General features: G+C 45.3%; 1 protein-coding gene and 1 pseudogene across 5 annotated transcripts; one reads left to right on the top strand and one right to left on the bottom strand.

Annotated features, from left to right (window-relative positions):
• The first annotated feature begins 4,101 nt into the window (after positions 1-4,101).
• LOC308512972 (vesicle transport protein SFT2A-like) lies at positions 4,102-4,723 on the top strand (annotated as a pseudogene). The gene has a single exon. The product of its transcript is annotated as a vesicle transport protein SFT2A-like (transcript).
• A 4,690-nt stretch (positions 4,724-9,413) lies between these two features.
• On the bottom strand, positions 9,414-21,742 carry NACA (nascent polypeptide associated complex subunit alpha). Of its 4 annotated transcripts, XM_081082715.1 has the most exons (10): positions 21,664-21,706; positions 20,722-20,793; positions 16,550-18,364; positions 12,590-12,928; positions 11,314-11,399; positions 11,062-11,139; positions 10,583-10,729; positions 10,052-10,180; positions 9,735-9,857; positions 9,414-9,540 (listed from the first exon to the last, which is right to left on the bottom strand). In XM_081082715.1, the coding sequence occupies exons 2-10, from the start codon at positions 20,789-20,791 to the stop codon at positions 9,526-9,528; spliced, it is 2,802 nt and encodes a 933-aa protein (XP_080938841.1). In that variant the 5' UTR covers positions 20,792-20,793; positions 21,664-21,706; the 3' UTR covers positions 9,414-9,525. The 4 variants fall into 4 exon arrangements, with proteins under 4 accessions (XP_080938841.1, XP_080938842.1, XP_080938844.1 ...); XM_081082716.1 differs by lacking the exons at positions 12,590-12,928; positions 16,550-18,364 and having other exon boundaries at positions 21,664-21,742; XM_081082718.1 differs by lacking the exons at positions 12,590-12,928; positions 16,550-18,364 and having other exon boundaries at positions 21,443-21,671.
• Positions 21,743-26,278: the final 4,536 nt, after the last annotated feature.

Genomic DNA, 26,278 nt, shown 5'->3' with positions numbered 1-26,278 from the left:
GATGCTGCCTGTATTCTTGACCTCATTATCTTTTGCCTTTTCCAGGACTATGCATTTTCAGCTTATTCCTTTAATCTTTTCCATTCTGCCTGCAAATATGCTAGGTCCTCCAGTTTAAAAAGCAAGACAAACCACAACAAACTTTCCCTCAAGCCGAAACCGGTTTGGCTCAGTGGATAGAGCGTCGGCCTGTGGACTGAAGGGTCCCAGGTTCGATTCTGGTCAAGGGCATGTACCTGGGTTGCGGGCACATCCCCAGTAGGAGGTGTGCAGGGGGCAGCTGATCGATGTTTCTCTCCCATTGATGTTTCTAACTCTCTATCCCTCTCCCTTCCTCTCTGTAAAAAATCAATAAAATATATATTTTTAAAAATAGAACACTCCATCTAACTTCACCTGAATACATACTCTTTCCAGGTGCACACAGAACTTTTTACCAAGATAGACCATATTCTGACATAATGCAAGTATCAATAAATTTACGAAGATTCTGGCCATACAAACTATGTTCTAGGGCCACAGTGAAATTAAACCAGAAACCTACAGCAGGAAGGTATCTGGAAAATCCCAAAATATTTAAAATTAAATAAAAACAATCCTAAATAACCCATGAGTCAAGGAAGAAATCAGAAGGAAAATTTTTCAATGTTTGAACCAAATGAAAATATAAAAATTTGTGTAATTGAGTAAAGTAGTACTTTTAGGGACATTAGTACTAAACTTACTAACTAGTCAGTATTTAACAGGAACAAACTATTAATTCACCCAGCAACATGAATAAATCTCAATTATTCTGAGTGAAAGAAGATAAATATATCTTGTATGATTTCAGTTTTGATTTTTTAAAAATATATTTTATTGATTTTTACAGAGAGGAAGGGAGAGGGATAGAGAGTTAGAAACATCAATGAGAGAGAAACATCGATTCAGCTGCCTCCTGCACATCTCCTACTGGGGATGTGCCCGCAACCCAGGTACATGCCCTTGACCAGAATCGAACCTGGGACACTTCAGTCCACAGGCTGACGCTCTATCCACTGAGCCAAACCGGTTTCGGCCAGTTTCGATTTTTAAAAATTCTGGAAAATGCAAACTTATATTTAGTGGCAAAAGGTTTGGGTGGGGGAAAAAGGAAGCGATTAGAAAGGAAACTTTTTGGAATGATTATTTTTATTTTGGTGATGGTTAATGGGCATGTAAATGTCAAAACTTACCAAATTGTGCACTTTAAATATGGGCCATTTATTGTGTGTCAATTAAACCTCAATAGCCGAAACCGGTTTGGCTCAGTGGATAGAGCGTCGGCCTACGGACTGAAGGGTTCCAGGTTCGATTCCGGTCAAGGGCATGTACCTTGGTTGCGGGCACATCCCCAGTGGGGAGTGTGCAGGAGGCAGCTGGTCGATGCTTCTCTCTCATCGATGTTTCTAACTATCTCTCTCCTTTCCTCCCTGTAAAAACTCAATAAAATATATTTTTAAACCTCAATAAACTGTTTAAAATTAAATGAAAAAATAGAGTCTAAAAATCTGCAGAGTTCTTGAATCTTCGATTAAATACTAAACTGTACATGTGAGGATTAAGTTTCCACTTAGCTTTAGCTTTTGTAAAACTTGCCTGACTAGCCCGGCTGGTGTGGCTCAGTGGATAAAACATCAGCCTGTGGACTGAAGGGTCCCAGGTTCAATTCCGGCCAAAGGCACATGCCCGGGTTGCAGGCTCGGATGTGCAGGAGGCAGCAGGTCAATGATTCTCTCTCATCATTGATGTTTCTATATCTCTCTCCCTCTCCCTTCCTCTCTGAAATAAAATAAAATAAAACTTGCCTGCCTAAGCACAATGTTGATACAATGCCAAGATGGTATTCATTCTTTTTAAAAATATATTTTATTGATTTTTTTTACAGAGAGGAAGGGAGAGGGGTAGTTAGAAACATTGATGAGAGAGAAACATGGATCAGTTGCCTCCTGCACACCTACTACTGGGGATGGAATTGAACCTGGGACCCTTCAGTCCGCAAGTTGACATTCTATCCATTGAGCCAAACCGGTTAGGGCTGTATTCATTCTTTAAAATATTTGAGATTTATTATAGGACATGTATGAGGAATGTAAAGACCAATAAATTCCATTTCCCCAAGACCTCATCCAGGAGTCCAAACCCAATCTTCAGGAGTCAGGCATGCATATATGTTTGTAGCTACCAGGCAAGAAAATAGACATTAAAGCACACAAAAGAGGCCAAATGTGAAAGCAATAAAATTCAAGTTCTGTACTTAAACATTTCCATACTAACTGAACAATTCTGAGGGCTAAATTTGGCTCACCACTGTATTACTCCTGTTGTATATAGATAAGGACAAAAAGAATGGCAGGTACAAGTTATGCTGGTATATTAGGAAAGAACATAGGCAAACGATTGCAAAATAAAACAGCTTGCTTTATTCAAGTAGTTTTGTGTATTTGTGAAGGCTGGAGTATAAGGTTTTTTAAAATAATGATTTTAAAATTTTGGTTTTTTTTTTTTTTAAAATATATATATTTATTTCAGAGAGGAAGGGAGAGGAAGAAAGAGATAGAAACATCAATGATGAGAGAGAATAATTGACTGGCATCCTCCTGCATGCCCCTTACTGGGGATCAAGCCTGCAACTCGAGCATGTGCCCTGACTGGAATTGAACCATGACCTCCTGGTTCATAGGTTGATAGTCAACCACTGAGCAACCGTGATCAGGTGAAAAAAAATTATGGATTTTTAGAGAGGAAGGGAGAGAAGAGAGAGAGAGAGAGAGGAGAGAGAGAGAGAGAGCGAGCGCGAGAGAGAGAGGTTTAGAGGGAGAGATTTGTTGTTCCACTTATTTATGCATTTATTGGTTGGTTGCTTTTTGCATGTACCCTGACTGGGGAGGGAACCCACAACCTTGGCATATGGGGATGATTGATGCTTATCACCTGAACTACCTGACCAGGCCTGGAGCATAAGGTTTGAGAGTTCAGTGTTACTTTATAACATACGTTGAAATTTTTAACTATTTGTGTATTTGCCTAGTCTTGTCACCAGACTTATGATGGTAAAGAAGGGGTCTTGAAGCCTATTCCATTGCCTGGAACACAGGTTAAAAGCTCCTCGCATGAATGGTTCAGAAATATGTAGAGCCATAAACATGGAGGCCAATCTATGAAATTGTCATATTTGCATTTCTCAGACTAATTTCCATGAGGGCAAATATTGTGTCTTATTCTCTGTTGGAACCGCAGTGCTTAGCAAATAGTAGGAACTGAGGAATTTATGAAATGAATGAATACTGATTCCCACTTGTTTTCATCCTCTATTCCAATGAGAGAAGTATGTAAGATCGACTGAGTATGAAAGGCTTTAGACCTAGTTCTTGAACCAGTTTAACAGATTTTTAAAAAAGTTTTTATTGATTTTAGAGACAGAGGGAGAGGGATAGAGAAACATTGATGTGAGAGGGAAACACCAATTGGTTGCCTCCTGCACACTCACCTGGGAATCCAACCACAACCTGGGCATGTACCCTGACCGGGAATCAAAACAGTGACTTTCTGGTGCACAGGGTGACTCGCAACCAACTGAGCCACACTGGCCAGGGCTAGAATTTTGATTTGACTTATTTTGAACAAAATGTTTAATGACTTAAATGATTTAAAGTTTGAAAGTTGCTGCTTTATTCAATGGGCTTTTAGTGGGAGAGGATTTTAGAACCAGCCCACCTTATGGAGGCAAGTTCGTAGACAGATTTTGAGTGGAGGGTAGAACAAAAGACTATAGCAATAGCCTATCCAGGCAGTTCTAATTAAGGCAATGACATTAAGAATGAAGAGGGGGATAAACAGAAATGTTTTGAAAATCTGGTAGGGAATGTCTATGAAAAAGGGGCCTGTGACAGGATTAGGATGACACAGGTTTCTTTCCTTTAGAACTGGGTGGGTGAGTAGGAAGAGATCAACCAAAGAACTTGTATGCATGTATGCATAACCCATGGACACAGACAATAGGGTAGTTGAGGGCCTGGGGCAGGGGATGGGGGCAGGCTAGAAGGGGGCAATGGGAGGAAAAGGGGACATGTGTAATACTTTCAACAATAAAGATTTAATTAAAAAAATAAAAATATACACTTAACATAAAATGTACAGTTCAGCGGGTTCTCGGCGGCCGGGCAACGAGTGTCGCCGCTGGGCCCGGAGCGCGGCCATGGAGAAGCTGCGGCGGGTCCTGAGCGGCCAGGACGACGAGGAGCAGGGCCTGACCGCGCAGCCCTCCTGCCCCTGGTGGTCGTTGTGCGGCATTTGCTGGGTCCTGGATGCCTCCTCGCTGAGCTTCAGCACCAGGGTGAAGTGGTTCGCCATCTGCTTCGTGAGCGGCATCTTCTTCTCCATCCTCGGCACTGGCTGCTGTGGCTTCCCGGGGGCATCAAGCTTTTCGCCGTGTTCTGCACCTTCGGGAATATTGCTGCCTCAGCCAGCACGTGCTTTCTGATGGGGCCCTTCAAGCAGCTGAAGAAGATGTTCGAGACCACGAGGCTGCGCGCCACAGTCATCATGCTGACCCTGTGTGCTGCTCTGTGGTGGCATAAGAAGGGGCTGGCCGTGCTCTTCTGCATATTGCAGCTCCTGTCCATGACCTGGTACAGCCTGTCGTACATCCTGTATGCCAGGGACGCCGTCAGGAAATGCTGTTCTTCCCTCCTGAGTTGAAGACCAGAACCTCTTCGCAGAGCGTCTGGGAGCTGCTGTTGGTTTGGGGGAGTGTGTTTTCCTGAGCCGGTGGGCGCCCCTCCCCCCGTGGCCGTGCAGGGCCGATGCTCCCACCACCTGCTCCCGCCACTCACTGCTCTCCCCACGGAGGCGGAACCGCCGATTGTGATTGATCTGTAGCATTTCTAATCCTTCCTCAACAGCGTTTGGTTTGTGAATATCCAGGGATAAGTCTCCGCTGCGTGAACTTCGTTGGCTTTTCTAAAATGTCAAGGTTTAAAAATACTTCAAATGTGAAAGTTTTTACTTTAAACTAAGAATCGCTTATATGTAATAAAAATAATATATAAATCTTTACAATTTTAAAAAAAATGTACAGTTCAGTGGGATTACTTAAGTATGTTCACATTGTTTTCCAACCATCACCACTATCCATCCCTAGAGCTACTACATCTTCTGCAACTGGAATTCTGCACCATTAAACAATTTTCCTCAGCCCCCAGCATCCACCATTCTACTTGGTCTCTATGAATTTGACTAATCTAAGTGGAATCATATTTGTTTTTTTGTGATTGGCTTATTTCAGTTAGCTTAATGTCCTCAAGGTTCATCCATGTTGTGGAATTTCCTTTTTTTAAGGCTGAATAATATCCCATTATAAATATAACTACGGGCTCAGTGCACGAATTTGTGCACCTTGAAAGGAACTGTAGGCCATGAGGCTGCAGTGGGCACAGGGGTGGGTCTTGACCTATCCTCCGTGCCCCCCCCCCCCCCCCCCGGCTCCTCTGCCAGCAGCCCTGCTTGGTAGTGATTTGGGCCAGCGCCAGCAGCAGGTGCGAGCAGTGGCTGCTGTCCCCATCACCCCTTAGGAACAGGGGGAGGTGGAGAAGCCCTGAGGGACGATTGGGGCCTGCGCCGGCAGTGGGTATGAGCAGTGACTCCTGCACTGGCAGCAAGTATGAGTGCTGGGCAGGACCGTGGCACACAGGAGCAAAGAATTTTCAGTAACCATCAGAGGCTTGCCCTGAAGACAGTAACCTGAGTTCTGCCTTGGTCTGGTGTCCCTGTTCACCTGCTCCACTGGCCCACCACAGTGATGCCCACCATGGTCCATGTGTGCCCCCTGGTGGTCAGCGCACCTCATAGCAACGGGTTGTTTGGCCATTTTGTCTATTTGCATATTAGCCTTTTATTATATAGGAGGATATATACACACACATTTTGTTTATTCATTCCTCTGTGAGGAGCACTTAGGTTGCTTTTACTTTTTGGCTACTGTGAATAATGCTGATTGGGTGTACACGTCTCTGAGGCTTTCTTTTTTTTTTTTGTAAAAGGGGTGGGGGGAAGGCTTTCAATTAAATATCCAGAAGTGGTTTGGCTGGTGTGGTTCAGTGGTTGAGCACTGACCTATGAACCAGGAGGTCATGGTTTGATTCTGGGTCAGGGCACATGCCTGGTTTGCAGGGTCAATCCTTTGTGGGGTGTCCAGGAGGCAATGATTCTCTCTCATCATTGATGTTTCTCTCTCTCTCTCTCCCTTCCTCTCTGAAATCAATAAAACATTAAAAAAAACCCCACACACCCAGAAATGGAATTGCTAGATCACATGGTAATTGTTGAAAACTCCCATGCTGCTTTCCATAGCAGCTGCACCACTTTATATTCCCATCAACAGTGCAGAGGTTCTAATTTTACATCTTTACCAACACTCATTTAAAAAAATGTTTTTATTGATTTCAAAACATTCACTGGCTGCCTCCTGCATGCCCCCTACTGGGGATAGAGCCCACAACCTTGGCATATGCCCTGACTGGAATTAAACCATGACATCCTGGTGCACAGGACAGTGCTCAATCCACTGAATCACACTGGCTGGGCAACTCGTATTTTGATAGTCATTTTTCTAATGCATGAGTGGTGCATTTTAAGTCCTTGACCCATTTTTAAATGTTTTGTTCTTTATATATTCTGAATATTAATCCCTTATTGCCAAGTATTTTTCAATCTGTGGGTTGCCTTATTACTGTTGACTTGTGTCCTTTGACATATAAATTTTGGTGAAATTCAATTTTGTTGTTGTTGCCTATTTTTGGTGTTAATGACATGAAGCTTTTCCAATTTTCTTGAGTTTTATGGTTTTAGGTCTTTGATCCACTTGTAGTTCATGCTTTTACTCATGGATATCATTTCCCCAACATCGTTCGTTCCAAAGACTAGGTTTCCTTTTTGTTTGACCAAATGGATAGCTGTGTCGTTCATGTTAGCAGGAAATATATACGGAAAAATTTAGATGGGGTAGATAATGGAACCAATTTTGTGGATCTCAAATGAATCAGATTTGAGAGAAACCAAGAATGATGTTAAAGACACTAAGTTGAGGAAGGAAAAGACAAATGTAGCCACGCATGAAGAGTGTCCCCTGGAATTAGCAACTAGGTGACCTTGATGAGAACTATTCATTTGGTGGAGAGGTAAAGGTTAAAAGCCAGACTACAGTGGATTGGATAGGTAATGGAAAAAACTACATCTATCTCCATTGATAGTTCTTGGAAATAAAGTTGAAGTGAAAAGCAATTTGCAGGAAGACATGCTTTCAAATATTTAATAATTTTAAAAATCAATTTTTAAGTGAGTGGTAGAAACATGGTGAGAATATAGCTAAGGAACTAAAACTGGTCCACTACATTCCCCGCCCCCCCCTAAAAAATAAGGGTCACCTAGTAAACCTGTGCCAGTTTCAGATTCTTAGCAAATACTTTCAACAATCCTGTACGTTTTGTAGTAGGCCTATTTTTATAGATGAAGCCAGACGTTAAGGTATCATTGTTAAATGGTCTACTGAATATTTGAACACAGGTATTTAATCAGTTTGAGAACCAGGAAGGAGTAATTCCTCATCAAAAGGTTTAACCTATACACCCCATAATCATTCTGTGACAAAGGAAGTTAGTTGTACATTTCAAGGATGGTGGGAAAAATGGTGAAGGGAAAGGAACCAATGGTAGAAAGGGTTAGCAATAGCAAGGTCCTTGAGGTGGGAAGAAACAGAACTACAGCACTGGTGGCTGTAATAGCCTTGAACAATACAATTCTCTAAAAAAGTAACCAAGAATTGGCAGTTTGTTAACTGTACAGAAGGAAGGATGAGGAAATTTTGAGTTAATACAGTATCCCTAAGTTTCTTCCTGAAGTGAGAATTACTGGCTGTCTCAGATTTGACAGCCTAGGGGCCTATTGTTAGCCTAATAAAACTAATCTGTTCTATCCCAGTGAAATGGAAGCAGGGCATCATTCCCAGTCTGAAGTCAATTTGTGCTTCTCCAGGATAGCCTGCCACAAAGGTACATACAATACTTTTAGTGACTGTCTTTGGGGAAGTTATTTAACCTCTTTGGTACTTAACTTTCACATCACTAAAATAATACTCTCATAGAAACCGAGAAGACTGGATTCAATAAAATGTCTGTAAGTTTTAGATCCAAAAATCTTCCATGATGGTAATCTTCCTTTCTAACATTCCTTCTAGGTGTATCACTTATTCATTTTAGATTCTTCCTTTAAATTATAGCCTTACTATTCCCAAATTTTAGTTCCTTGCTTTACCCCAGATCATATTACAACCTAAACCCAGAAAGTTTAACTTTACTCTTCTTCGGACTTCTATAGCACTATTTATATTTATCATAAACTGGGTAATCACATGTACGTTTGCCTGGTACAGTTCTGGTTTTCACTCATTGTCTTAGCATGATTAAGGCTACCCTAATCATAATTTACTTTGCAGATTAAAATGTGAGAAAGCAGAGTGTTTGCATTGTATATAATAATCAAAATCCTTCCCTTCATAAGGTAGCTTCTGATGTTCTACAAAGTGTGGTCTTTTCATCACATCCATGATGCAACCTCTCCAATCCTCTATCAAGCTCTTACATGTCAAAATGTAACCAATGTACACTGCCTCTCATAAAGGAAAGAAAAGGTCCAAAGTGTTCAGAAAGACTGTAGGTTAGAGAAAGAGCTGATTATTAAATAAAGAAGAATCATGCCGAAACCGGTTTGGCTCAGTGGATAGAGCGTCCGCCTGCGGACTGAGGGGTCCCGGGTTTGATTCCGGTCAAGGGCATGTACCTGGGTTGCGGGCACTTCCCCAGTGGGGGATGTGCAGGAGGCGGCTGATCGATGTTTCTCTCTCATCGATGTTTCTGACTCTCTATCTCTCTCCCTTCTCTCTGTAAAAAATCAATAAAATATATATTTAAAAAAATAAATAAATAAATAAATAAATAAATAAAGAAGAATCAGCATATGATAATGCTTAACATCTGGGAAAGAAACTGAAAACAAGAAATATAACAATTAAGTTGTAGTCTCTGAAGACAAGAAGGTCCTAGACAATAGGGTGGCAAAGGCCTGTGGTGAGCTATGAGGGGTCAATGGGAGATAAAAGAGGACATATGTAATACTTTCAACAATAAAGATAAAAAAAAAGAAGAAAAAAAGGTCTTAACAGATAGCCTGGTACAGACAATACTTCCCTTCTTACCAGAAAGGAAAAGGCTGAGATTTTAAGGGGTAATCTGTGGCATTAAATCTTTTCAACTGAAGCTGAGGTCTTAAGAGTAATAAATGTGCTTTCATTTCTAGAGTCTTTTTGCTTTCTGGGGGGAAGAGATCAAGCACCCACTGAGTTCATCCCACAAGAAGCCATATCTTTATTAATGATAGAAACAGTACAAATTCCAAACCAAGCTGCAGTAACTCTTTTGAAACACACAAAAAAGGGTCTTCCTTTTTAGATGGTTACATTGTTAATTCCTGTAAGAGAAAAGAGATAATCAGAGGTATAATAGGCAAACTGACAGAATTCAGGTCACTAAAATTTAAGGCAACTCAAGACAGGCTGTGGAATGAGGTTTCCTAATTGGCTGATAATAAACATAAGAAAATCAAGTCACCCAGAATTGGTCAGGTCACTCCAGGGAGTCAGGAATCAAGGCTTGGACACTTACCATAATAGCATTTACAATATCATTACTGTTGTTCTTCAGGGCTCGGACTGCCTTGGCTCTTGACACATTTGCTTGTGACATGACCAATTCTATGTCCTTAACTTCCACACCTGTTTCATCAACCTGAGAGAGAGGGAAAAACACACGCAATAAACTAACGGCAAGAACAACTTCAGTGTAGTTTGTTGGAGTCAGTCTTAACTCGAAAACTATTTCACTCAATGGGACTTAAGAGACTAAAACAATACAGAACCCACCATCATACAGACATAACGCTACCTGGAGAGAATGAAAGTATAAAAGATTTCCTTATATACCTCTTCCTCTTCACTCTCCTCTTGTACAGTTGGAGTCTGTGTGTTTTCTTGAATGTTTGAGACAGCTTCACCTTGAACTTTAAATTTCTCAGCAGCTGCTAGCTGTGCTTGCTGAGATAAATCCTCAATCTGTAGAACAGAAAATAAGAGATGCATGTGAACAGATCTGTCTGTAGTAAGTGAAAGAAATCATTTACATATTTTCCAAACTTGCACTCTAAACTCACTTCAGGTTAACTTACTATAGCTATATAGCTTTAAATAGTTTGCCCTCACTCAGATTATAGATCACTGTAGAAGTAGCTTATGTTTAAAGCAGTGATTTTCAACTGGAGGGGATATCTGTCCAATATCTGGAGTTTTTTAGTTTTTGCTTTTTAAAAATTACAACTGGATGTGATCTTGCTAAATAAAACATCTATAATGCATAGGGCAGCCCTTCCACAACAAAGAATTACTGACCCAAAATATCAATGGTGCTGAGCTTGAGAAACCCTGGTCTAGAGCAATTCCCATGAAAACTTTCCTTACCTTGGCTTCACCAAAAACTATGTAGGTATCTGAAGCAGGGCTCTTGTAGACATCTGGTTTTGTGATGACAAAGAGGATATTCTTAGATTTCCGTATAGTGACCCTGGTAACCCCTGTAACCTGTCGAAGACCCAGTTTGGACATAGCCTAAGGAACAAAAGGACATCAGGTTTTCAAATTTTTTAGAAGCAGCGCCAGGAAGTAAGGACCACAGTAATGCCACATCCAAAAGAAAGTCTTTTTCTGGGCTAAGAAAAGTTTATGTAAGAATACAGAATGGATTCCCAGGACTTCTGGGTTTCCTGCCACAACAGCTTCTGCTACTTTAACTAAACACAATTCTACTCCCACCCAGAGTCTGTTCCTCTGAAGCTGCTTCATCAGAAATGGTCTTTCAAAAAAAGAAAGGGGGAAAAAAAAAAAAAAAAAAAAAAGGAAGTCCCTGGGCACCAGTCCTTGTTTATAACTTAAAGTATTACCTTCCGTGCCTTCTTTTCACTCCGGCTCTGTTTTGCTTTACTGACTGGTTCTTCATCGATTTCAGCTGCTGCCGCCAGCTAAAATAAAACAGTAAGCTGAAACGTAAGACTTGGATTCCACAATCCCCCTGGGGTTTTCCCTTTATGAAAGTTTACAGCTCCAGATATGTAAGTCATCTTCTCGGGTCAACCCTGGTTCTGCAGTGCTTCCTTATTCCAAGTATTTATACCAATGAATAAGAGAATACCTACCTGGGCTTGTTGTGTGGTTGCCTGTGTGGAATCTTGTTCTTCGAGCTCTGGTACTGATTCATCACTGTCAGACTCTGTTCCAGACCCTAGGAGGCAAAATAATTTTTAGTAATTTTTAGTGGAAATTAAAAGGCTTGCCACACCATGGCCTGCTTGGACTAGAGGTCACTGGCTTATTTTAAACCTCGTAAAGTTAAATGTAAATCAACTGACTTGTATAAAGTCAGCTTGATAGCCCCCTACTTAGTCACAAACTAGTGTGTATACATTCTTAAAGACCCAACCCCAGAAATGAGAGGTAATTACTAGATTCAGCTGAACAGTTTATATACTATAACTGCTTCATTTCCCTCAAGGCCTTCACTTCTTCGCATAGGCGAACACCAATGACCTATGTAACTCCAACCACTATCCAATAGCCCAACCATCCCAGAAAGGTTCTGGCAGACAAGGTGTCTGCAGATACACGGAAGTGAAAAACACTTTCACATTGTGGCAGCAGATGAGGAAGGGAACTTTCCCCTTATCCTTTAAACTGCGTTTGGGGAGGCCAGAAGCAGTTATGTACACACATTTAGCCTTATTTTCAAGCCACTGACCCCAGCAATTTAATCTAATAAATAGTACTAAAGATTCTGTCAATGATGCCAACCTACAGTTCCAATAGTCACCTTTACTAGTTATCGTCCTGTGACCTCTCCCATTTCTTTCAAACATAATTCATATATTTTAAGTTTTCCTCAATTGAAAGGCCAAGCACAATAGACTACTGAGGGAGAAAAGCATATACCTACACCATTCTCAGACTAGGAAAAATAGGTCTTTTAAACAAAGGAAGTCCCTGGGCACTGGTCCTTACTAATTCCAAGAAGTGAACAGAAATTCAAATAGTTCCAATATTCAATAGCTTCCCAATATTTTAGCAAACCCCAGGCCCAGGGACAAGGTTAGTGATGTGGTAGAAATTAGAGCAGATTAAGATCTAGAAGGTCTTTGGTTTTCAACATCACATCAGTTAGGTAAAATGATGGAAACTCAGGGTTAGTCTGGATCCCCATTACACAAGATGATACACAATGGACTATCTGAAATGATGAAAACCAAGATTGTTCTACATTCCTAGAGCTTTTGCACTTAAAATGATCATTCTAATTCTATTTTCAAACACAAGCAGATATTCTGGAGAAAGTGGCGCATCCTAGGGTTAGTAATGGTGGGTAGCCCCCAGGAGGAGTGTGGGCGACACACCATGCACACAGCAAACCAAGGCAAATACCCTTGTTGTTCTTCAGAACAGGTTGCTTGGCAGAGGGGGTTGGGGCAGGGATCCCAGCAGGTTTGGGGGTGGGCATGTTGACGAGGACCGGCTGGAAAGGCACTCCCCCCGAGATTGGTTCCGGGGGAATCAGAGGCGGCAGCTCATCCTCATCAGCGGGGGCTGAGGGCTTACAGGATGATTCCAGCACCAGCCCAGGTGAGGACGGCAGAGGTTGCTGTTTAGGAAGCAGAGGGGGAACTGGGGAGGGAGCAAGAGGCAGAGAGACTGTTGGGGTGGGTGCTGGAGAGACAGGTGCTGATCCAGCTTTAGGAAGGACCTTCTCAGAAGCCGCTGTTGCTAGAGGCGTAGATGTCTCAGACTTTGGATGAGGAGCCAAGGGACCCTTTGGAGAAGTGCCTTTCTGAGTGGAGACTGCCAGTAGAGGGGTTGGAGGAGCCACTGTAGAAAGGGGTCCTTTAGTACCATTCTTGGCTGAGGGATCTGAGCACACAGGAGGTGAACTCTTCTTGGCTGGTGGACCTTTCTGAGTGGGAGCTATGATGACTGGTGCATTTTCTGAAGCTGGGCCAGTAAGTACTGCTTTGAGAGCTGTGGAGCCTTCCTTTACTGGGAGCCCTTTAGATGCCTGAGGGGCAGTGGATCCCAAGGGACATGTGACTGGAACTGGTAAAGCAGGGGACTCTTTGGAGGATGGGATTGCTGGGCCACCTATGGGGGCTGGGGCAGCTGAGGGCTCTTTGGGGGATGGAGTTTTAGCTGGGGTTCTTTTAGTAGATGGAGTTGCTGGGGCCCCTTTGGGGGCTGGGGTTTTCTTTGGGGATGAAGTTGATGGGGTCCCTTTGGGGGCTGGGGTAGCCGAGGGCTCTTTGGGGGATGAAGTTGATGGGGTCCCTTTGGGGGCTGGGGTAGCCGAGAGCTCTTTGGGGGCTGGAGGAGTCACAGGTGAAGGAGTAGAAGCCACTTTGGGGCCTGGTGTAGCTGAGACCTCTTTGGGGGATGGAGTTTTAGCTGGGGTTCTTTTAGGAGATGGAGTTGCTGGGGCCACTTTGGGGGCTGGAGAAGCTGAGGGCTCTTTGGGAGTTGGTGTTGCTGGGACCCCTTTGGGGGTTGGGGTATCTGAGGGCTCTTTGTGAGATGGAGCTGCTGGGGCTCCTTTAGGGGCTGGGATTCTTTTGGGGGATGAAGTTGTTGGGGCCCCTTTGGGGGCTGGAGTTGCTGGGGGCCCTTTGGGGGCTGGGGCAGCTGAGGGCTCTTTGGGGGCTGGAGCTGCTGGGGCCCCTTTGGGCTCTTTGGAAGATGGAGTTGCTGGGGGCCCTTTGGGGACTGGGGCAGCTGAGGGCTCTTTGGGGGCCGGAGCTGCTGGGGCCCCTTTGGGCTCTTTGGAAGATGGAGTTGCTGGGGGCCCTTTGGGGGCTGGGGCAGCTGAGGGCTCTTTGGGGGCCGGAGCTGCTGGGGCCCCTTTGGGCTCTTTGGAAGATGGAGTTGCTGGGGGCCCTTTGGGGGCTGGGGCAGCTGAGGGCTCTTTGGGGGCTGGAGCTGCTGGGGCCCCTTTGGGCTCTTTGGAAGATGGAGTTGCTGGGGGCCCTTTGGGGACTGGGGCAGCTGAGGGCTCTTTGGGGGCTGGAGCTGCTGGGGCCCCTTTGGAAGATGGAGTTGCTGGGGGCCCTTTGGGGACTGGGGCAGCTGGGGGCCCTTTGGGGACTGGGGCAGCTGGGGGCCCTTTGGGGACTGGGGCAGCTGGGGCCCCTTTGGAAGATGGAGCTGCTGGGGCCCCTTTGGGCTCTTTGGAAGATGGAGTTGCTGGGGGCCCTTTGGGGGCTGGGGCAGCTGAGGGCTCTTTGGGGGCCGGAGCTGCTGGGGCCCCTTTGGGCTCTTTGGAAGATGGAGTTGCTGGGGGCCCTTTGGGGGCTGGGGCAGCTGAGGGCTCTTTGGGGGATGGAGCTGCTGGGGCCCCTTTGGGCTCTTTGGAAGATGGAGTTGCTGGGGGCCCTTTGGGGGCTGGGGCAGCTGAGGGCTCTTTGGGGGATGGAGCTGCTGGGGCTCCTTTGGAAGATGGAGTTGCTGGGGGCCCTTTGGGGGCTGGGGCAGCTGAGGGCTCTTTGGGGGATGGAGCTGCTGGGGCCCCTTTGGGCTCTTTGGAAGATGGAGTTGCTGGGGGCCCTTTGGGGGCTGGGGTTCTTTTGGGGGATGAAGTTGTTGGGGCCTCTTTGGGGGTTGGGGCAGCTGAGGGCTCTTTGGGGGATGGAGTTGCTGGGGCCCCTTTGGGGGTTGGGGTTCTTTTGGGGGATGAAGTTGTTGGGGCCCCTTTGAGGGCTGGGGCAGCTGAGGGCTCTTTAGGGGATGGGGTTGCTGGGGTATCCGAGAGTTCTTTGGGAGATGGAATTGCTGAGGCCTCTTTGGGGGCTGGGGCAGCTGAGGGCTCTTTGGGGGATGGAGTTGCTGGGGTACTTGAGGACTCTGTGGGAGATGGAGCCGCTGGAGCCCCTTTGGAGGCCAGGACAGCTGAGGGCTCTTTGGGGGATGGAGTTGTTGGGGCCCCTTTGGAGGCTGGGGTTCTTTTGGGGGGTGAAGTTGTTGGGGCCTCTTTGGGGGTTGGGGCAGCTGAGGGCTCTTTGGGAGATGGAGTTGTTGGGGCCCCTTTGGGGGTTGGGGTTCTTTTGGGGGATGAAGTTGTTGGGGCCTCTTTGGGGGTTGGGGCGGCTGAGGGCTCTTCAGAGGATGGAGTTGTTGAAGCCCTTTTGGGGGCTGGTGTATCTGAGGGCTCTTTGGGGGATAAAATTGCTGGGGCCCCTCTGAAGGCTGGGGCTGTTGGAGACTCTCTGGGGGGTGGCATAGCTAGAGGCCCTGTGGGAGATGGAGTTGCTGAGGTCCCTTTGGTGAATGGGGCAGCTGGGGACTCTCTGGGGGATGAAGTTGCTGAGGTTCCTTTAGGGGAAGGAAGGGACATAACTGGGGGTTTGGGAGTTTCTTTAGGAGATGAGGTTGCTGGGCCCCTTTTTGGGGAGGTAGGAGCCATAGCTGAGGGAGTAGAGGCCCCTTTGGGAGAGGAAGGAGTAATAGCTGGAGGAGGAGGAGTCTCTTTAGGGGATGGTTTTGCTGGCCCCCCTTTGGGGGATGAGGAGACAGCAGCTGGGGAAGTAGGGGCCCCTTTGGGGGATGGAGGAGTGGGGGAATGCTTCTTGCTTAGTGATTCCTCAGGGACTTGAAAAGAAAAACTGGCCTCTGGAAGAAAGGAAGCTTCAATTCGAGAAACAGGAGATGAGAGATTGCCAGCAGGAGTATCAGAGACAGCGGCTACATTTTTAGAAACAGAGGGGGCAAGAGTTAAGGTAGTAGAAGTAGCCAAACCCTTCTTGGTTGGAGGTCCTCCAGTCTGAGGAGACACACTAGTCCCTAAAGAAGATGGGGATTCAGCTAGGTAAGTTCCTTTGGAAGATGCAGCAACAGAAGCACCAACATCCTCAGTTGGGCATCCTTCAGGAGAGGAGGCCACAAATGCCAATGCTGAGCTATGAGAAACACTATGACCTATCTTTGTAACGTGAGGATTACCAGCTGGGGGAAGAGAGGGAAAGGGTTCTGATTTGGGAATTTCAGAAGACAGTGCCACAGTAGCTGGAGAAGTAACATTCTGTGGGGATAATGTCATGGCTGGAGCCACAGAACAACTTTCAGAGGTGGGAGGAACCAAAGGTAAAGCAGTAAGAGCAGAAGTACCCTTCTTGGCTGGGTGGCTTTTAGGTGCTAAAGAGACAGTTCCTTCTAGAAAAGGGCTGGCTGTTGTTGTAGGAGTGGAGGTTCCTTTGGTAGTTGTAGGAGTCCCCCCAGAAGTGGCAGCACTTTCCAAAGGAAATGTAGCTACACTTGGGGTAGGAAGAGAACCTTTGAGAAGCACACTGGTAGGGTCTGGACTTGCATAAGGATCTGTCTTGATTAGAGAGGCTGGGGAAACAGCACCCAGAGGAGAGGGAGTAGCAGCAGCTGGCTTACCTACAGGCAGAGGCTCTACTTGGCTTTTGCTTGCTAAGGTGACTTCAGCACAGAGAGGTATTTCCAGAGAAGATGTACTTTGGGGAGTGGGAGGATTTTGAGGGGCTGCCAGCGCCAATGGTAGTACAATAGGGTCTTTCTTGGTAGGGAGTCCTGCCTGAGCTGGTGAAATAGGGGTTCCTACAGGAGAGGCAGGGACAGTTTGGTGATCTTTCTGTGTTGGGAACTTGACCAATTGTGAAGCAGGGAGACTTTTGAGCTCCTCAGGTGCTGGCAGAGGAGGGGAGCCTGGTATCCCCAGAGCAGTTGTTACCCAAGGAGAAGGAAGCTCTTTGGGAGCCACAGGTGCCATAACCAAGGCAGTATGGGAAGCTGAGTTCTTATTACTTATGAGACCTGATGAAATTGGAGGAGACACACAAGTAGCATTTACTCCCTCAAAGGTGGTAGGTGTGGCAGAAATTGTAGAGGGGTTAGTCATCACAAGTGAGGTAATTCCAACAGAAGAAACAGGAGCTTTTTTCAAGCCTGGACTTCCTGGAGAAGCAGGAGGCATCTGGGCCTCTAAGGGTGGCTGATGAGTGGCATTAGGAGAGCCTTTGAGGGTGAGAGGGGCTGTAGGAGATAAGGGAGAAGAGACAGCTGAGGAACCAGAAGAGCCGTAGGAGGATCCACTAGTGATGGTGGAGAGTCCCTTATCAACCGACAGAGGCAGAGAGGAAGCTGGAGCCCCCACTGGAAAGGCAGCCACAGCAGCAGGAGCCACCTCATTTCTGGAAGGAGGGGGAGAAATTACAGATTGCTGAGAAGGGCAAGAGGCCCCTAGGGAAGAGTGGTGTACAGAAATGGTACCCACTACAGAATCGGACAGAACATTAGGGCCTGTTTGACCTACACACTGGACAGGAGAACCAAGACAACTCTGATGTAAAGGTACAAGATGAGAGCCCATAGGAGTGAGGAAAACTGGGGGGGCACTGGGAGTCATAGGAACAGACTGGGTTGAAAGAGGTAAGGCAGCAGGTGGAGTAAGGGGTCCCTTTAGGCTGAGGCTTACAGGGCTTTGTGGAGAAGCCAGAGCTGAGGAAATAGGTGCGCCTTTGACCTGAGGGGAGGTGATGGCTAGGGGAGTAGTGGGTGGTGTCTGAGCACAGGCGGCTACTCCAGATTGAACAGAAGAGGCCAAGGGAGTTAAAGGCTGGGAAGGAACAGCACTGGCCGTACATGGAGGAATGGGGGTAACTTTTGGATTAGGGACTACTTGAGAGGGAGCTTGGATAGGAGAGGTCTTTGGTTCTGAGGAAGCAATGGGAGCTGACAGTGGTGTCTCGGACCCTGACTTAGCCACAGCAGCTGAAGGAGGTGAACTAATAGGGTTAGGTGGACCAGCAGAGCTCTTCTGAACTGAGTGGGGAGGCAAGGCCACCAGAGTCAAGGGAGCTGAAGAGGGATGGGCACCTTTCAGAGTTGGAGTTATCATGGGAGAGGCCAGAGCTAAGGCAGCTGGGGAGATGGGAGGCCCTATTAGGTTTGGTAGGAAAGCTGGGGGGTCAGGGAGCGTAGGGGCAGCTCCCAAGGGCAGGGCTGTCCCAGAGGATGCCTGTGGAAAAGGAGCTTCAAAGGGGGTAGAGGCAATAGCAGAGGGAGAAAGGAATGGGGTAGGCTGGTTAGGGGTTGTCAGAGGGTACTGTTGTGGGGGCAGGGAGCAAGGAGGGGGAAGGGTTGGCACAGGCTGCCCTGAGGCAGCAGTGACACTCAAGGCTGAAGACACAGGAAGCACAGCTGGAGGAGAAAAGCAAAAAAGGGAATAAAGGCAAGGGAAGGAAAAAAATAAAGGTGAGTTATGCAGCCCAACTTGGTACAACATGTTTCCTAAGAAACACCAGAATTTTTAATCTGAGGAAAGTCACCACACAGGATTAGACAAAGGTGACAGGCAATAGCAACCCTTCCGAAACATTTCAGGAGTCAAGTAAGAATACACCCCTCTCTTCCTTCCTTAAATGAACCCCAAGTCTTCTCACAGGCCATAGAATCACCACCACAAAAACAGCTGTTCCACCCTGTCCACCAGGGACCACGAACTAATTAAAACAGATACTGACAACCGGAATAGGAAGGTAGTGAGTGTTGGTGATGATGAGGAATGAGACAAAACCAGGTCTTTATATGCTCAGGTGACCACCAGGTCAGGAAAAACCTGACTCTCTGAATAAGGCTTAAAGAAGTGGGTGTCTGGCAGAATTCAATTCTTCGTAAAGTTGAAACGCTTCAGAATTTAATACTAAACTATTAAATCAGTCACTAAGCCTCCCTGTGCTTCAGCTTACTTACCCAAAACAAACAAACAAACAAACAAAACAAGTGAGTTGTATTCCATAGTCTACAGACCTTCCCAGGTAATGTTACCTCCAAACATCAATCTCAGATGAATTAGACTGCCAGGGAGAGAGCTTAGTCACAAGGTAGGGACTGTATTATAATACTGTAACCCAACTGGTTAAGCCAGACTGCGGTTCTATTTTGGAAGTAGGGAATTGCAGTGGAGAGAATACATTGGATCTCCACCCCTTAATGTGGATAAGTATGTCATTCTGTCAAAATAGACCAGTATCTGGCACTAGAGTAAAGCTAAGCAAGATATTCTGAATGACAGAAAAATCCAAGCTTACTATTCAGGAGGTAACACAGGAGTAGAATAACAAATGCTCAACACTTTGAAGGGAATATTTAAAATAAAACAAAACAAAAAAGCCTGTAGCATGCAAATTCACAATTTTCTTAAAGTATTGTAGAAAAGAAAAGACAGGCAGCTCAACCAGTTTTTCTTGGAGGGTTGGTAGGTAAAAGTCTTATGATTAAAATGCAATGCTTTCTAACATAATCAGAATTTGAAACTTAGAATGTTTTCCTCTGATGGGATAAGGACCAAATTACTTGGTTTAGACACCATAACCTATTTCCTGAGATAGTTTTCTCAGGTACTCTATTTAATGGCATTCCCTTTGAAGCTTGAAACCAAATTATTCGAAATTCATCTGAATTTCACTCTCTACATTCGTAAAATCAAGTTGTTCAACGAGACCTGAGCATTTTTATTTAGCACCGAATTGCAGGATCTTTAGAGAGCAGCCCTTTAGTCCCCTATAGTTCAAAGATTTCACATAGCTCATTCCCAAACTCAGGGACGCCCTCCCTTTTCTTTACCAGCAGCTGTATTAATCCCTTCAGCTGCTGACATCAGACAGGTGGAGAGGGCGGACTTCAACACTTTCAACTATAAACAACTCTATTTTAATTCCAGAAGACGGGAATTGTTCTTAAGTGACAGGTGCAGTTAAAAAAAAAACTAATTTACTATAAGAAGAAAAAAAAAAGATTACACCCTGAAGATTCCCTTCATTTAGTTTTGCACAACTCAGCAAGATCTTCATTAAAAAAGTAGTTTCACTAATCCCTTTCTCAAGTTTTATAGAGAAGCACTTTAACCAGACTTCAAAACGTGCCTTTACACCATGTTCTACACTCATTAATTTCAAAGCTGAAGAATAGTCAAAGGGAAGCTTTAATTCAATTCTGGGTTCCAGACAAGCTGTTGGACATCTCATCACCAATCCATAAAACAAGTAAACCGACCAAGAGGGTCCTTGGTCCCAGGAGGACACATTTACCCCAGCACACATCTCCTCAGACACGTGATGAGGGCACAATGCCAAGCTCTGCCATCTAAAACCTTGATGCCACTTGCGGGCTGGACCTTCTTAGAAAAAGCTCAGGTCTCCTTGGCCTGCCAGTGTGTCATCCAGTTCAAATGGGAAAGAATCACCGAGCCCCTGCCCGGCCCAGCTTTGCAAGCTCCCCTGGAGGCAGGGGCCCCGCCTACAAAACAGGCCAGGGAGCTTCCCACGTTCCTGAATCTTAAATATACGGTTTTCACCCCACTCCCAAACGAAGTCCCTTCCAAGGACAGCAGTTAACATCCGGGACGCTCATCCCCGACAGAGCTACAGCCTCACCGTCTCTAACGAGAGACAACTCTGAAAGACAGAAGGGCATCCTCTTTGTCGCTGCCCCCCCCGCATGGCTTTAGGGTCCATCTCACCATCTCAGTCATCGGCGCGGGGACTGGGGGGTCCTACCTGTCTCAGCCTGGGGCTGTGGCAGCTCCTGCTCCGTAGCAGGGACGGTTTCTGTGGCTTCGCCGGGCATTTCTGAAGGAAACAAAAAGGAGGCCTGGGCTGACCGGGACCGGTCTGCTGCCCCCAACCCAGAAGCAGGTATATTTCAAAAACTGCAGAAAACCGTGGCGCAAAATCATCACGAGGGTGTTTGGGGACAACCCTCCCTGGGGTTGAGCCGAGAAGCGTGACGGGACCCGCACATCGCTAACCCGGCGAGTCGCCCCTTCTTCCCGGCTCCGCTCCACTCCGCAGAGGGCGGCCTTCCCGGCCCCCCGCGGCTCGTGTGATTTCCCGTTTCCAACCCCACCCCCCACACGACGGCCATCGGCACTGCGTTCGCACCCCGAGAGGGAGGCTCCGGCCGCGAGGCACGGCAGACGCTACTATGAACCACCTCCTCCCCCCCGTTCACGCCGCCCGGGCTGGACCTCCAGGTCTCCGTGGGCCGACTTTCGGGAATCAAGAGGGAAAAGAGGGAGCCTTAGCCCCAAACACTCGTCACAATAAGAACGACGTGTGTGTGTGTGTGTGCGGAGGGGGAGGGGGGAGGGGGCGGACTTCCAAGGCCGTGACCCCTTCACCTCCTACGGGTGATCCTGAAGCCGTTCCCAACAGCAGACACACTTCGCCTCCGCCCCCAACACCGCAAAGGCTCCCGCCACGCCAGCCCCGGACTAACAGCGCGGCCGGCGGCCCTCCTGCCCTGGTTTTGCCAGGACACCAGTCGCGGACCCCATTTTGTCCAGAGACACCAAAGCCACAATTCCCAGGGTCGAGTAGGAACGGGGGGGGGCCCACATAAAGCCCCTAACTCTCTTTAGGTCTCAGTCCCCCGGGGTGGCTTAGGCCGCAAGAAAGGCGGATGGTTGCGGATAGAGTAACAGCGAGGACACAACTTACTGTGCGGGGAACGCGGAACCAAGATGGCGGCAGAAAGAGAGCGAGCGACAGCGTGACCCACGCCTGTTGCAGGAGGAAGCCAGGCGGAGGGGGCGGGACTAGAGATCGCTTCCGGGTCAGGAGTTGCAGCCGATCACTTCCTCTCACTAAGGACCCGTCCGCGGCGGCCTGTCTGTTCCCAACAGGGGTGGTGACGAGTCTAAATAAGGATAAGGATTCAGAGCTGGGACGCGCAGGCCTGCCGGGAGCTGTCTGCTCCGAGCCACGTGGTCCGGAGATAGCCGACCCCTTCCGTCCCCCAGGTTGAAGCGTCTGGACCCGTGAAGGAAGGGTAAATGCCATGAGAGAAGCAACCTACCCCTGCAAATAGTGCAGCGTTATTATTTCGACTTTTGCTGTTCCTTTCTTAAATAATGCAGGAAAATAAGAGGTTTTAAATAATATAGAATGCTACAGAGGTTGTATTCACACCATTGTAAGGTAGCAGCAGTGACCTACAGGTTAACCCTTATTTTATTTTTGGAATACACAATTTTGACTGATGTTGAAGTCATATACAATTCTTTTTGCCTGATATTTTAGGCGCCTATTATTACATATCCTGAAACTCATCCATTTGGGTCCAGCACCCCACATTAAGTACCCATACAGTAGTATTCTTTTTATTTTTTTAGAGGAGAGAAAAACACTGACTTTTAAAAATTTTTTATTTTTAATTACAGTTGACATACATTATATTAGTTTCAGGTGTACACCCCAGTGATCAAACATTAGTTTACTAAGTGATCATCTCGATAAATTTAGCACCCATGACACCATACATAGTTATTAGAATATTATCAAGAAACATGGATTTGTTGTTACACTTATTTATGCATTCACGGTTTGAATCTTGTATGTGCCCTGACCAGGGATAGAACCTGCAACCCTGGCATATCAGGATGATGCTCTAACCAACTGAGCTACCTGGTAGAATACTACAGGGCCCAGTAATATTCTTAAAAAGTAGAATGTAAAATCAGTGTTTTGCTAATGAAAAGGCCCTGACTCCCATACTTTGTCAGCCCTACAAAAGGACTCAACAAATACAGTGTTATTATCTGAACCGGTTAACACTATTTGTTGGACCTATGGCTTTAAGACAATTGTGGCTGCCTTTTAAGGAAGCAGTGAACATTCAAAATGCTCTGGAAACTACTTTAAAATTTTCAAAATCTTTACCATAATGAAGTGAGAATTAGGATTAGTGAATTAGGATGAAATGAGATAGTGGTTTCCAGGAATGAGAAATTCTTAAATTCTCTTCAGATGGGAGAGGCAACATTGTGGAGTGATTAAGAACACGGACTATGGGCCCTGGACAGGTAACTCGGTTGGTTAGAGCGTGGATTTGTTTAAACCAAGGTTTTGGGTTTGACCCCAGGTCAGAGCACATACAAGAAGCAGCCAATGAATGCATAAATAAAAGGGACAACAAATCGATGTTTCTCTCTAAAATAAAAAAACATGGACTCTGAAACCAGATTACTTTGAATCTCAGCTTGGTTACTTAATAGTGACCTTAGGCAATTAACCAATTTGTGCCTAATTTCCTCACTGGCTGATAATGGTAGTTACTTAATAGGATTGTTAGGAAGATTAAATTAGGTAAAATATGTACATTACTTAAAATGTATTTATTGTTACTATTTATAAACTTATAGAATTTCTACCTAAGTAAATAAGTGACCTGGGAGATTAGTCAACGCAGTCTATTTACCTCGAGATTGTAATTGCCAATTAATTGTAATTGTCCAGCAATTGCCAATTAATCTCTTTAGACAAATAAACCTACCTACATTTTTACCATTCCCCTTTCTTTGCCAAAAAGCCCACTGACTTCTAACTCTGCTGTTAATAACTCACTAAGGAAGGGTCTATTTTCTTTCTTTGGGTTTCTTTATAAATTGGGCAAGTTTGGAGATGGAAACCAGTTCTGTACCCGTTGTTTCTGTAATTCTTACATATATAGGAGTTGGCAAATCAAATAAGAAAGTCAATAGTCTGCCCTAGCTGGTTTGGCTCAATGGATAGAGCATCGGCCTGTGGACTGAAGGGTCCCAGGTTCGATTCTGGCCAAGGGCACATGCCTGGGTTGCAGGCTCAATCCCAAGTAGGGGGCGTGCAGGAGGCAGTCAATCAATGATTCTCATCATTGATGTTACTATCTCCCTCTCCCTTCCTCTCTAAAATCAATAAAATATATTTAAAAAAAAAAGTCAATAGTCTTTTTTTTTTAAATACTTGCTTGAGGATATTTTTCCCATTGCTTTTCAGAGAGAGTGAAAGAGAGAAGAAACATTGATCCACAGGTTGCCTCCTGAAACCCAGGTATGTGCCCTTGACTGGGAATTGAACACGAGACCGACCCTTCAGTGCATGGGCTGATGCTCTAACCACTGCACCACCAGCCAGGGTAGGGAAGTCAGTAGTCTTTGAGCATTTTTCTGCTGTCTTCAGGAATCAAACATTTATTCTTACATGTGTATGATATGTTTTATAATTAATTTTATGGGCTAGTATACCAACTTTTATCCAAGGACTTTATATTGAAGTACTGACATACTTCAATGTTAGACATATTGGAAGCTTAAAAGATCTCATTGAAAGTTAACACCAGTCCTATTCTCATTCTGAGTTTTTAGAGTGAACCAATGAGTCTTTATTAATTTTGTATTTAGGAATTTCAATTGATCCACTTTTTCTCCAAACTTGAAGACTGAACAATACATAGTACACAGAAGCTCAAATAATGCAGAATTTTGAACCATAATCTTTAATATTTTTTCTTAAAAAATTAGAAGAGAAAGAAATGCAAGGCATTTCAGTATGTTTTTTTAAAAATACATTTTATTGATTTTTTTACAGAGTGGAAGGGAGAGGATAGAGAGTTAGAAACATCGATGAGAGAAACATCGATGAGAGAAACATCGATCAGCTGCCTACTGCACACCCCCTACTGGGGATGTGCCCGCAACCAAGGTACATGCCCTTGACTGGAATCGAACCTGGGATCCTTCAGTCCGCAGGCCGACGCTCTATCCACTGAGCCAAACCGGTCAGGGCCATTTCAGTATGTTGACCGCATTATAGGGTTTGATATAAGCCAAAAGATTATATAAAAAAAAGGGTGTGGCTATAGAGAAAACAATGTTAAAGGAAATGCAAATTCCTTTAATTTGGAATATTTTCATAAATCACAGAAAGTACCAGTCTGATAGCCTGCTTCCCAGTGTTTCTCAGAAAACAGAATGCAAACCAAAGGAGCTGTTTTTTGGTTTTGTTTTGAATCCTCACCCAAGGATATTTTTCCATTGATTTTACAGAGTGGAAGAGAGAGGGAAAGACAGAAACACCGATGTGAGAGAAACACCTCGACTGGTTGCCTCCTGCACGTGCCCTGACCAGGCCTGGGCTGGAGAGGAGCCTGCAACCAACACAGTGCCCTTGACCGGAATCAAACCCAGGACTCTTTAGTCTGCAGGCCAGCGCTCTATCCAGAGCCAAACAGGCTAGGGCAAAAGGGATGTTTTGTTTAGAATGGTTGTAAAACCAGAAAAATGAAATCTGACACTTTTGAATCTATCACACAAAATCAAATACAGAAGAAATGAAAACTTTAAAGTTATCTGGATATATAGAAAGTCCAAGTGTTTTGACAAGTATAACTGGTTTTATGTTGGTGAAGTTGGTTATTTTTTTCTAAGCTGCTTCTTTATGATGTAGACTAACTGTTCCAATTGTTCTGTAATCTAAGAAGGAGCTATGATTACAACAGTTGTAAACAATACTCTATTAGGCCATCTACACTAATAAAAGAGAAGTATGTAAATTGGTCATCACTCCACTACAACCACCAGCCAATCAGGATGAGTATGCAAATTAACCCAAAAAAGATGGCAGGTTAATTTGCATAAGCAGGCATGGAGCGAAGACTAAAGGCTCCAGCCAGAGTGAAGACTGAAGACCGAAGAGGCGTGGCTTCTCTGCTGCGGCCGGACCAAAGGCCTGGGTTCTGGAGGAAAACCAGTGCTGGCAGCCAGGGGAAGGAAGGCCTATTGTGTGAATCTTTGTGCAACGGGCCTCTAGTAATATTATAACTCATTAACTCATGTCTTTCAAATTAAAGTTTTGGTAGGTTTAGATGCTCAGTTAAAAATTACTTTTAAAAGATGGGCAGTGGGGTGTGGCCTGATCTATAAAACTATCAGTAAGCAAAGAAGTGACTGAATACACACTGCAGGTATAATTAAGTGTCTAAGACTTAAGGATAAAGCCTTCATTCACCTAGAATATTCATTCCCGAAATATGGATGTTTTATCCAGCAAGCTGAGATTTAAGTCTTGGACATATTACTGCTCAGTTACCTCTCTATATAGCAACTGGTAAAAGTGAGTGTTTATAACAGAAATCTTAGAATTATCCTATATAATAAAAGTCTAATACGCAAATTATCCCTTCGACTGGGAGTTCGACCAGGGAACAGGGCCAGCTGGCCAACAGTGGGAAGAGAGGCCCTGGCTGGCAGCTGCTAGGGACCCTACCTGTGCATGAATTTTTGCACTGGGCCTCTAG

This window comes from Myotis nattereri (assembly GCF_964212035.1).
Source record: "Myotis nattereri genome assembly, chromosome: 2".
In the NCBI taxonomy this organism is placed as follows: Eukaryota; Metazoa; Chordata; class Mammalia; order Chiroptera; family Vespertilionidae; genus Myotis; species Myotis nattereri.
The sequence above is the reverse complement of the archived record's forward strand: the minus strand, read 5'-3'. Positions and strand labels throughout refer to the sequence as shown.